Below are 13248 nucleotides of genomic sequence, written 5' to 3' on the forward strand. Positions count from 1 at the left end.
CCTGTGATCCTGGAATTCTTACAGAACGGACTACAGAAGGGTCTGTCCCTTAACTCCAAGGTACAGGTGGCGCATTGTCATGCTATGGCTCCAAGAGCGAGGGCGACAGCATAGCTTATCACCCGGACGTGTCACGCTTCCTGAAAGGAGTCAAGCACATTCCCCCACCACTAAAGTGGCCAGTACCTCTGTGGAATCTCAATCTCGTTTTGGACTTCTAGCGGGAACCGCCTTCAGACCCCTCCGAGGCCTGTCCCTCCGCCTCTTAACCTTAAAGACAGTGTTTTTGCTGGCTGTGTGTTCAGCCCACCGCATATCGGAACTACAAGCACTGTCCTGCCGTGAGCCGTTCCTCAGGCTCCCCCCGGGGTCCATCCAACTACGCACGGTTCCCTCCTTCCTCCCCAAAGTGGTCTCACACTTCCACCTTAACCAGACAATCTCGCTACCAACGACGGATGGCTCGAAGAATTCGGAAGAAGCCCGTAGTCTGCGCCACCTCAACATCGGCAGACTCCTATCCAGATACTTACTTATTTATTTATTTATTTATTTAGGGTTTTTATATACCGACATTCTCGATATACATATCAAATCAAGTCGGTTTCCATATAACAAAACTGTCGCCGGTAAGGCGTTACATTAAACAATAGACAAAGTATTGAACAGAGAACGTGCAGCGTTCTCTGTTCAATATATATACTTGGAAATGTCCGAACCCGTACGAAAAATGGACCACCTTTTCGTCCTTCACAGCGGAAAGAGACAAGGAGAAGCGGCCTCGTGGGCAACCATCGCCCGCTGGATCAAGGAAGTCATCAAGGCGGCCTACGTAGAAGCTGGCAAGCCACCACCTCTACAGGTCAAGGCCCATTGTAACAGAGCCCAGGCAGTATCCTGGGCAGAAACTAGAATGCTGTCACCTGCAGAGATCTGCAGGGCGGCTACATGGTCCTCCATCCATACCTTCTCCAGATTCTACCGTCTGGACATTCAGGCTCGGGAGGACACGGCATTTGCAAGGGCAATACTAAGTGGGTCATGGGCAGCCTCCCACCTGGTTCGGGAGTAGCTTTTATACATCCCATTATTATTTATTTATTTATTTATTTATTTAAAACTTTTTTTATACCGGCATTCGTAGGACACATCATGTCGGTTTACAAATAACTGAGAAAGGAAAGGAAAGGAAATTACAATAAACAGGGGAGGGGTTAACTGGGTGATATACAAAGTAGAGGAGAGGAGAGTCAGACAGGCAGCGTTACAAAAAGAACCAATATACAAGGTTAGTTGGCATGTGCACTTGGGATATTTAGTATATGAAACTTATTTACAGTAGGACATGGGCAGGTGCACGTAGGAACGATTAAGGGGGGGGGGTAGGGAGGGAGAGACGGGGGTGGTGGGAACCGGGTCCTGAGTCCATCTGCTACACGCTAGGAAATGGAGAAATTACTTACCTGATAATTTCGTTTTCCTTAGTGTAGACAGATGGACTCAGCATCCCACCCTTGGCTGCCGTCACACATGGTCCTTCAAATGATTCAAGGGTAAGCCATGTTTTCATTTACCTAGGGCATCCACCCTGCCGGGTGTCGACGCTTACCGGTTAAGTACACTGGCAGTCTCCAGCTATAGTCAATCAACCAGTTCAAGTTAATCAAGTTTTAACGTTTAACCAAGTTATGAAGTTATTCTTTGCAAAATGAGTCCACATTCTTTGCAAAATGAGTCCACGTTCTTTGCAAAATGAGTCCACAACACATCCCCACCATAAAACACTTCCACGCCCCCTACAAAACGATCAGTCACACATACATAACTCGACAACACAGATCACTCATCCCCATTATGGCCTCCCCCCTCACGCAAATCCTGGGTATGCTGTCCTTTTCCATTCTACTACTCAACGCTCAATCCATTCTAAAAAAAACAACTCTACTACATGATATCCTTACAGATGAAGCCCCTGACATATGCGCCATCACGGAATCCTGGTTAAAGGATACCGACTCCGCCTTAATTAACCAACTCACCTCCGATGCATACACCTTATTTTCCATACCTAGAATCAAAAAAAAAGGAGGTGGACTATTCCTGGCTGCCAAAAAGAACTTCAACCTTACGCTCCAAAATATATTACCCCCCCCAAAACTGGAAATCAGTATCTTCAAATCTAATTCCCTCCAACTCTGCTTAATCTATGCCCACCCTGGCCTTCTCGAAAAAAATCCTTCCACACTCATAGAATACATCTCTAAACACATAAACAATACCAAACCTGCCATAATTCTGGGAGACCTGAATATTCATGTAGACCGCGACCCCCTTTCCCCTTCTTGTGAAGCTATCTTGACAGCTATGACAGCGCTGGGTTTCAAACAAAACGTCTCAGAACCCACGCACAAAGCTGGGCATACACTTGACCTCATCTTTACCAATTCCTTAATCCAAATTGACCAACCCAGCTGCACACCCATCCCTTGGTCAGACCACTTTCGAATAGACACACGATGCACAATCAAAGACACCCCTCCCCCTTCGCAACCCAAAGAAACAATAACTTTTCGCAAACAAGGCAAGACTGACGACATCCTTGAGGCCCTTTCAAAAGAACTCCCCAACATAGACCTCACTGACGCGAACACAGCAATATCTTCATGGTTTCAAATCACCACAAACATAGCAGATAGACTCTGCCCATCCCACACCAAAGAAATCAAAACAAACAAAAATAATAAGAAACCATGGTACACAAATGAACTTAAAACCATGAAACTCGACCTTCGCAAAATTGAAAAATCCTGGCGGAGAAATCAAATCCCCACCACCCTAGCACAGTTTCGCACCCTCCTACACACCTATCGAAAAGCCACCGAAAAAGCAAAGAAAGACTTCTATGCCGCAAGAATCCATCAGTTCCAATTCAACCCACAGGCCCTCTTCCAATACGTAGCCAGCCTTATCACATCACCGGACAAACACAACCCTGACAACGACGATGGAACAAAATGTGAAAAATTAGCAGCATACTTCCACACTAAGGTACAAACCATTATGGCACGTTTCGCACCTCACCCCATTCTTCCAAACATAATAACACCCAACAATACTCCGACCGACCACTCCGACCCTGTCACACAATTGCATCCATCCACACAAACCTCAAACACCACCCTCTCAAATTTCGAAAACACATCTGCGCTAGAAATTGAAACCACTATCAAAAAAATCAAACCCGCCTATCATCCTTCAGATAATCTGCCCACCAAAACACTACTTACAAACCCCACTTCAATCTCCAAACACATCGCAAACGTACTGAATAAGTCTATCACACTGGGCCAGGTCCCAACTGAACTTAAGCAAGCTATTATAAAACCTATCCTCAAAAAACCAGACTTAGACACCACTGATCCAGCTAACTATCGCCCAGTGTCAAACCTCCCATTCCTCTCCAAAATACTTGAAAAAATAATTAATAGACAACTTACAGACTACATAGAAGACCGCAATATCCTCTCATCATCCCAGTTTGGTTTCCGTAAGCACCATAGCACAGAAACCCTACTTATCTCCCTCTCAGAAACCATACTCAAAGCCCTGGACAAAGGACAATCCCACATACTCGCACTACTAGATATATCGGCGGCATTCGACACAGTTAATCACAACATACTCATTAAACGCCTCAAGGAAATTGGCATTTCGGACACTGCCCTTCTCTGGTTCCAGTCTTACCTACACGACAGGAGCTATACGGTAAAAATTGGTCGCAATGAATCCAAACCAGTCAGGCTATCACAAGGAGTACCACAAGGCTCATCCCTCTCCTCAACCCTTTTAATATCTACCTCATACCCCTCTGCCTTCTGCTCTCCAAACTGGGCTTCCAGCACTTCATATATGCAGATGACGTGCAGATACTCATACCTATAACCGATTCTATCCCTAACGCAATGAAGATTTGGAACTCTGCTTTGTCTGAAATAAACAAATTACTCACTGACAACTTTCTGGCACTCAACACCAACAAAACCGAACTACTCATCCTCTCGCCCCCCAACATTCCCACAATAAGCCTTCCTTCCCCCTTACCACCATGCTGCCCTCCCACACAATTTGTACGCAGCCTAGGCATATGGATAGACAACCACTTTAACCTCAAAAAATTCATATCTACCACTATAAAGAGCGGATTCTTCAAACTCCACACCTTGAAGAGAATAAAACCACTATTACACACTTCCGACTTCCGAACAGTACTGCAGGCCATGATCCTATCCAAACTGGACTACTGCAACGCTATCCTCATAGGCCTTCCAAAAAATACCCTCCAACCGTTACAGCTCCTACAAAATGCCGCCGCCCGCATTCTCACAAATACTCACCGTCATGACCACATCACCCCAGTTCTTCAATCCCTACACTGGCTCCCAGTAACCTCCAGGATAATCTACAAATCCCTCACCCTCATACATAAAGCCATCCACAACCAAAACATGCACTGGTTCCCCGAACATCTCCATCTCCACAACCCAACCAGACCAACTAGAAAGCAACACCAAGCCAAACTCCCGACTCCCTCCCCTAAAGTCATCAAACATGCCACGATCAGAGAAAGATCATTCATCATAGCAGGCACGTCTCACTGGAACAAAATGCCACCCCACCTACGCCAGGAACCTTGCCATAAAAAATTCAAACAGAATCTTAAAACCTGGCTCTTCAAACTAGCATACCCCAACTAACTGTTTACTCACAAAGATACATTCCCGATCCTCACGCCCCCCCCCCGACTGAAACGCCTCCATCGAACTGAACAACCATCTCCTCCTGTCCCCCTCCTATTCCCCCTCCTCCCACCCTCCCACCCCTCACCCCCTCCACTATCCCTCCACCTCTCACTCATCCCTTACATCCTGTCACCTTGTTAATAGTTAAAAACTCTTTCATCCACTCTCCTTAAGAGTTAATTATGTAACCTTTCTCTACTCTACTCTCCTTAAGAATTAATTATGTAACCACCTATCTCACGTTGACTTAGTTTTCTTACTGTTTGCATTACATTAAATTATTGTAAAGCTGGTTGCTATGTTACGTTACATTGTGAACCGAGGTGATGTTTTTAACGTGCCCCGGTATATAAAAAATGTTTAAATAAATAAATATTCAAGTTATCCAAATTATTAAGTTAATCAGTCAGTCACACATATATCCACAATGCTTTTCGAGGAGAATACTGAAGAGCTGCACTTCCTGCAGGGGTATATGTACTAGGGGCTGATGTCAGATTGAAATCTGACCCGTCTCCAATTGCTAGCAGGAGTACACTATACCCATTAGTCCTGAGTCCATCTGTCTACACTAAGGAAAACGAAATTATCAGGTAAGTAATTTCTTCATTTTGCCCACTCTTATCTGTTGAACAAATTCAAATAATAAATGCAACCTTGGAATTGATAATGTTCAGGCACCTGACCCAAATGGCTTTACGGGGGAGTTTTTATAAAATTCTTATTGATCATGTATGCTTGCCCTTGGGGACTGTTTTTGAGAAGTTAATAGAGGGGTAAATTTAACTGTGGGGTGAATAAAGCAATTATCATAATATTGCTTAAATATGGCAGGGACCCTATGCTACTAGTATCTTACAAACCAAGCTCATTGCTAAAGATGGATATCAAATGTTTAACTAAAATAATGGCTGAATTTCTATCAACAATGTTGCACAGTTTGTTTATACCAGAGAAAGTAGGCTTTGTCAAAGAAAGACACACCATATTGAATGTACGCAGTCATAGCCTCAACTGAATAATCAAAATGATAGATTGACTCTTACTGCTTTTTGACACTGGAAAAGTTTGATAGGGTCAAGTGAACTTTTCTTTTTGAAGCCTAAAAAAAATAATTTGGATTCAGGGGTCATTTTTTGAACTTTGTAGAAAACTTTTACAAAGTCCCTAAGGTAACAATTTTAATTAATGGCTCTCTTTCATCTGATATCTCATTGCAGAGGAATAGAGACCAGACAGGGATGCCCCATCTCCCCAGTGCTCTTTGTACTTTCCTTGGAACCTTTCCTAAGGATGATTAGGAGTTCGGAAGCAATTACTGGGATTCCATTTGGGATGCAACCTTTTAAATTAGCAGCCTTTACTGATGATATCTGAGTACTTGTGACTAACTCAAGACTCTCTCTAGATTTGATTTTGCAGGCTTTTGGCAAATATGGGGAGATGGCAGGAATAAAATTAAATCTAGACAATTCAGAAGCATTACCTGTTGGGTATAAGGGACAGAGACTATTGAATGGAGATTTCCCTCTTAAGTGGGTAGGTGAATCATTAAAGTATTTGGGCATAATACTACCAAGAGATCCATCTCAAATACATAGACTAAATATATCCATTGTGATAAATACCACAGCATCTTTGCAGAGTTGGACTTTTTTCCATTGTCATTGTTGGGCAAAATATACCTTTGTAAAATGACAGTTCTCACAAAATGGAACTAATGTTTTTGACCACCTCCCATTTTTTTTGGCTAAGAAAGATTTTGGTTATGTCCAAAGGGTTTTGAGGCATTTTCTTTGGAGAGGTAAGAAAGCACATTTATCCTGAGCATAGATGATAAAGCCATGAATGAAAGAGGGTTTAGAATTGCCCAATTGAGGAAGTGTCATCGGGCAGAACGGATGCTTGATATCTCACCCCTCTCTACTTTAATCCACATTAAGACAGCCATCTGTCAATATTGCTTAGTTTTTCTAATCAATACCAAGAGTGCTTATTGACCCCAGACATAGACCTTTTTGCCTCCATGGAAAATAAAAAAGTGTCGTGCTTCTGCTCCCTCGGCAAGAGGGGCAAGGAATCAATAGCGGATTCCTTCTCAATCCACTAGGGCACAGGGTTGCTGTACGCTTACCCTCCCCTTCCTCTCATATCCAAGACGCTCCAGAAGTTTCAGCAGGATCAGAACTCCATGATTCTGATCGCCCCCTGCTGGCCCCGTCAGATCTGGTTCCTGACCCTTTGGGACCTAACTTTGAGCCCCCAGTTCTGATTGGGGACGGCTCCAGACCTCATCACTCAGGACCAGGGCAGGCTCCACCTTAACTTGCAGGCCTTAGGTCTCACGGCTTGTATGTTGACCGGCTGACAGTAAGAGCTCTTAGCCTGTCGGAAGGGGTATCTTGTGTGCTTCTGGAGTCCAGAAAACCTTCCACCCGAAAGTCTTATAATCTGAAGTGGAAGCGTTTTTCATCCTGGTTCAAGGTATACAGTCTGGATCCCTTCTCTTGCTCCCCTCCCACACTCTTGGACTACCTGTTGTCCCCTTCCGAGACTGGTTGCCTTGATCTTTTTCAATACTTTTATTGAAGCAGAGATGTGTTCATAAAAATGCCCGACTCAGGCCGAGTTTCGCAGCTCAACAGCTGCTGCCTCAGGGGCTCAAACACTCCGAAATCATGAATAAAATAAAATAGTGTAGTATCATCCAATGAGCAATGATTGTGTATCAGCAATGTAAGACAACTTGCAAACCAGCATTCAAGGTGTCATCTCTGCTCGTATATACTACACTACTGTATTTTATTCATGATTTCGGAGTGTTTGAGCCCCTGAGGCAGCAGCTGTTGAGCTGCGAAACTCGGCCTGAGTCGGGCATTTTTATGAACATGTCTCTGCTTCAATAAAAGGCTATTATAGATCGCCTACCTCTTTGTTTTCTTGGCCCTTCTGAGACTGGTCTGCAGACCACTTCAGTGAGGGTTCACCTCAGTACCATTGGGGCATACCATCAGGGTTTGGATGGTTTTGCAATTTCCTCCCATCTGCTAGTGGGCCGATTCATAAGGGGCTTGATACAATTGAAGCCCCCCACTCACCCCCTGGCGGTTTCCTGGGATCTCACTGTAGTCCTCACAACTCATGAAACCTCCGTTTGAACAGTTACGTTCTTGTGACCTCAAGTACCTCTCCTGGAAGGTGATTTTGGTTGTGGTCACATCAGCTCACAGGGTAGGTGAACTACAAGCTCTGGTGTCGTACCCGCCTTATACGAAGTTTTGTCATGAAAAGGTGGTCCTACGGACACACCTGAAGTTCCTTCTCAAGGTGGTTTCGGAGTTCCATCTCAACCAGTCCATTGTGTTGCCTTCTATTTTCCCGAGGCCTCGCTCACCAGGGTGAACTTGCTGTACACACTTTGGAATGCAAGAGGGTGCTTGCCTTTTACTTGGAACGGACAGTGCCCCACCACGCCGCCACTCAGATTTTCGTATCCTTTGACAAGAACAGATTAGGAGTTGCTGTCTCCAAACAGACTCTATCCCACTGGATAGCAGATTGCATCGGTTTCTGTTATGCACTGGCAGGTTTGCAGCTGGAGGGCTATGTCAAAGCTCACTGTCCGGGCCATGTCAGTCTTGGTGGCTCACTTGCGTGCAGCCCCCATTCATGAGATCTGTAGAGCAGCAACCTGGAGTTCCCGCCACACTTTTTCCTGGACAAGGATAACCTACAGGACAGTCGTTTTGGATAGTCCATCCTCTAATCTCTTCCGTAAATTCTCCCTCCGTGGGCCTTATCCTTGGGTGCAGGCCTGCTCCTGTAGTTGCTGCAGCTCCAGTTGTTGTGCACATTGGCACCTGTTCGCTGCTGCACATGTTCGGAGAGGCCTGGAACTTATCAGTCACCCATGTGTGAGGACTACCATCCTGCTTGTCCTTGGAGAAAGCAGAGTTGCTTACCTGTAAGCAACTCTGCTTACAGGTAAGCAGGATGGTAAGCAGGTAAGCAGGTAAGCAGGCAGGCGGGTTTCGTGAGGACTAACATCCTGCTGTCCAAGGACAGCAGGATGTTAGTCCTCACGAAACCCGCCTGCCACACTACAGAGTTGGTTTTTCTCATGGTTTATTTTATTTTTTTCGTGAACTCTGTTATAAGACTGAACAGGGACCCCGCGTGAACTCATGGTTAATGGCTTGCTGGGCATGCGCAATGTTATCCGTGCCAGGCTCCATCTGATGATGTCACCCATGTGAGGACTAATATCCTGCTGTCCTTGGAGGACACCTGTTATACAGGTAAGCAACTCTGCTTAATCTGTTGTTCAACCCTAAGGTTCCTTGGTAATAGTCAGTTGTATCTGCAAAAGACTGGGAAGGGGCTGAGGAAGGAGGAGGGGTTTGCGGGTTCCATGATATGTTTGTTTGTTTATTTATTTGTTTATTTATTTATTTATTTAAAGATTTTTTTTATATACCGGGGCACGTTAGGAAAAAACATCACCCCGGTTCACATTGTAACATAACATAGCAACAAGCTTTACAATAGTTTGATGTATGTATTGGATGCAGGGTGTGTAAAAGGACAAATTATGTACTATGCAATTTGTGTTTCACATTGCCTGAACAACAATAGTTTGGGTTTAAAAAAAATCAAAATGAATGAGTTGGCCAGTTTGTGGGAGGAGGGAAATTATACAAACCATATTTACAAGTAAAGCAGAATCAGTTAATTCCCGTTTATATTTCCTGTTAGGTGATTACAAAGCTTGCAGGGATGGAAGAAGAAGAGCTTTCTTTTTCAACCAAAGAAGATCAGCAACAGCTTCTCCAGAAAGTACTGGCTGCATCAGACCTGGATGCTGAGGAGGAGGTGGTAGCAGGAGAATTTGGTCCAAAATCTACACAAGTAAGACTGTGTCCTTTTGTTTTTCAGTACTTGGATATGCAGAATATATCATTCACACACGCTGTGAAATGCATCTATTTCAAATATTTCTATGCCACGCAATCACTAAAGTTCTAAGTGGTTTACAATTTAATAATATACATAAACAGTTTTAGAACAGATAAATCAGTCAAACTAAAAACAAGCACAGTAAAACAACTCAAACAGATGAAGTTCCAGTCTGAATGTGTGAGCAGGAAAACTCCACATAAAAAAGGTGTGGTTTCCTTTTGGAAAATTTGGGACTTGCCAGGAAAGTACACACACTAAAATATGCACAGGGATTTAAAAATGTAATTCCTGCAGGTGATTTCCTCTCCCTGTCCCTTTTCACTATGGCTAAAAATGCATGTGTACCTTCAGCCACATGCCTCTAGAGGGTGGGGGTGGGTGGTGAATTTTGGAAGTATTAATTTACCTGAACTGAAAGCTTTGAACACTCTGCCTCCAGTACTTTCTTAAGTTTCATTTTTCTTTTGTATGCAAATTTGGTATTTCTCATTTTAAAACTTAGTGGAGGTAAAAATCATTATGACGTAAGATTTGTTGATGGTAATAATGGCAGACGATGGCTAAAATCAGGTGTATTTGTTGAGACCAAAATGTAAAGTTGTAAGTTAACTCAGATACCACCTGCCTGGAGGCCTAATGGTAGCATATAACATCACTGACAATGATAGGATTATCTGGTCTGTAGGAGGCATCTAGGTAGTAAGGAACAAGTTAAAAGGGAGCAGTTATCTACCCTTTGAGGTAATACTAGGACTAGAGAATACGCCATGAAACTGATAGCAGACTGAAAACAAATTTAAGAAAATAGTTTTTTCAGTGAGACATACTTAAGCTGTGGAATCTGTTGTGGGAGGATGCGGTCAAAATTAATAGTATAGCTGAGTTTAAAAATGTAAAAATTAGATTTGGGGTATAAGCAATGTGGAATGGATCTACCAGTACTTCTAAGTGACTTGGATTAACCACTGTCAGAGAGTGTATGCTGGGCTGGACAGACCATTGATCTGACCCAGGATGGCATGTCTTATGTTCTTAAATAAACTTTTGTATTCTTGGGGGTCTGACAAAAATGAAAGCACATAAATCACCTGAGGGGAGGTCTTGTTGTTTTGAATGTTTTCAGAAATTATAATTGTCATTTTATATATGAGACAACTGGGATTAATGATTTGTTAAGATTCTGCTGTAACTTCTCCTTTAGGAAATGTAAATGTCAAAACTTCATTTAGCAGTTTGTAGGAGTATTACACCATGGGACAGTTAAACTATATTTTTATTTTCCTTTGTGGCCAAACAGAAGTTCTTAAGAAGCGACTGTCTAGAAGTAGAATGAAAATTTGTATATATGCACGATCTCTTGAATCAGAATCCAGAGCATGCTATTTTCAGTCTTATTTAGTCAGAAGAAAGCTGGGTGTCATCACCCAAGCACCTAAAATTTGGGGCCTAGCAGTTGCCCCTGGGCCTGGACTCAGACCAAGGGGGTCATGTTTGCCACAGATATTAGGAACCTGGCCCAAAAGGAGAAGATGCTGACACCATAGGGGTCCTATCTGAGAATCTGTTATTCTGAGCTGAGCTCTGTGCCAAAGAAAGGAGAAGAGGGAGAAGCAGAGAGAGTGGCTGGAAGGAGAAGAGGAAAGCAAAAAAAAAAAAAAAAAAAGTACAAATAAAAGAAAAGCAGCAAAAAAAAAAAGTCAACAAAATAGAATTTTTCAAAAAGGAAAAAGATTCCTGGTTCCTAAAAAAATTCAATAGCTGACATTTGTTTTCTGTTTTTCTACCCCTCTATTTCCTGACAGGTGGCTCGTCGTTTTGGCACCATGAGTTCCATGTCTGGGGCAGATGACACCATTTATATGGAGTACCAAGCCCCCCGCAGCAAGGGCTCTTCTGGCAAACACATCCATCCACTTTTCAAAAGGTTCAGAAAATGATGAGCAGAACAGCCACAGAATGAGGAACATGATTCCATTTCTGTGGAGTGCCAGCATGAATTGTATCTAGGATTGCTTAAGACTTTTCTGTGTATCTTCTCCTGTTCCTGTCAACTCGAGATGGGATGAGAGAAGGAACCTTTTACTGCAATGGAGAAAAAATATTCCAAATACTACTAGTTATTTGGTCCTTGGTTTATGAATAACATTTCCAAGGAAATGTTATCTATATATTTGTAAGTAGAATGTGAATTTTAAGGAAGCCTTTTATTGGAGCATTGAAAAGAATTGTTGCCTGACCATATATTTCTAACTGATGTTCTATTGATCAAGTCAAATATTTAAAGACATTTCAATAAAAGGTTTTGTAGAAATCTTGGTTAAATAAGTGCAGTAGGTTTTTGGGTGTTTGTGTTTGTTCTGTAGGTTTTCGCACATCTCCAAAAGTTTGTTCATCAGGTATATCAGTCTTTTGGAAAGAACTGTGTAAGGAGTCCTGGCTGTCACTAGCCAGATGAACAGGAGGGGGGGAAACCTTGCAGAGCAGCATAAATGGTAGTTATAATTTGATTTTGTAAAATGTCTTATGGGAAATATGATGGCAGAAAAAGACTATTATGGCCCATCCACACCAAGTATTTATCCTTCAAGAGATTCCTACTGACGTTTCATCTTCTACCTCTCCTCATCCTTAAAATTCTGCAAATCTTGTTATCATAGTCTGAGGAAACAGGAGAGAAGGAAGGAAGCAATGAATAGAAAAAAAATAAGGAATAAAAAATGGCACTTCCTGGCCTGACAGTTTCCTCTAGCTCAATTAGATTAAGCCTCTGTTGATGCTGCATTGTCATAAACTTTCATTCATAACTAATTAAATTAAACAGAATTAAATTAAACAGAATTAATTAAACAGAACCCAATGGTTCCTGTTTAATTGTAAACCGATACGATGTGTGAACAGCTATCGGTATAAAAAAGACAATAAATAAATAAATAAATAACTAGGCTGGGGGTTTTCTAACCCACTCTTTTTTTTAATCTTTCTCCTAATCTAGCCCAGCAACTGTCTTCAAACAAGGGCTGGAACCCCATACGTCTGTACTATGAGTCTGGACTATTAGATCTCACTGTTGTGTAATAGTTGGGACCCATGGGCTGTGAGTGCTGAATCTGCATCCGTTCCAGCCTCAGCTAGACTGAGGATTAGAAATGAGCCTTGGGAATTGGACTCAAGTCTCCTGTTTTCTAGCATGCAGCACGAGCACTGAGCTGGTCCCAAAAAATTTAGAGAGAGAAAAATGTTGGAAAACAATTTAAATTTTTTTTTTTTTTTTTTTAAATCTTTAAAACTAGGGCAGATGGTTGCTATCAGTTGTTAAACCTTGTGACATCCAACACAGGAACTAAGATGGTTAGTTAGTTTTGGTGGTCATTCATGTACCCTAGAGGTGGGAGAGCAATTTAACTCTTTAGTACTAGCAGTGGTCTTTAATGTCACCATAGAAATGATCATGCCTGAGCAGCCAGGAACCCCTTCCCTTTAGTGCCACTGG

The 13248-nt window shown here is 42.7% G+C and overlaps 1 protein-coding gene across 1 annotated transcript in view; it reads left to right on the forward strand.

The window, feature by feature from the left end:
- The window catches only part of ERCC3 (ERCC excision repair 3, TFIIH core complex helicase subunit), an 86976-nt gene extending 74907 nt beyond the window's left edge, over nt 1–12069 (forward strand). The window contains 2 exon segments of the mRNA XM_029605133.1: nt 9555–9707; nt 11561–12069. Of these exon segments, the coding sequence (XP_029460993.1) occupies nt 9555–9707; nt 11561–11695 (288 nt within the window). The 3' untranslated portion in view covers nt 11696–12069.
- Nucleotides 12070–13248: the final 1179 nt, after the last annotated feature.

The sequence above is a fragment of the Rhinatrema bivittatum genome, chromosome 6, assembly GCF_901001135.1.
Source record: "Rhinatrema bivittatum chromosome 6, aRhiBiv1.1, whole genome shotgun sequence".
Classification (NCBI taxonomy): domain Eukaryota; kingdom Metazoa; phylum Chordata; class Amphibia; order Gymnophiona; family Rhinatrematidae; genus Rhinatrema; species Rhinatrema bivittatum.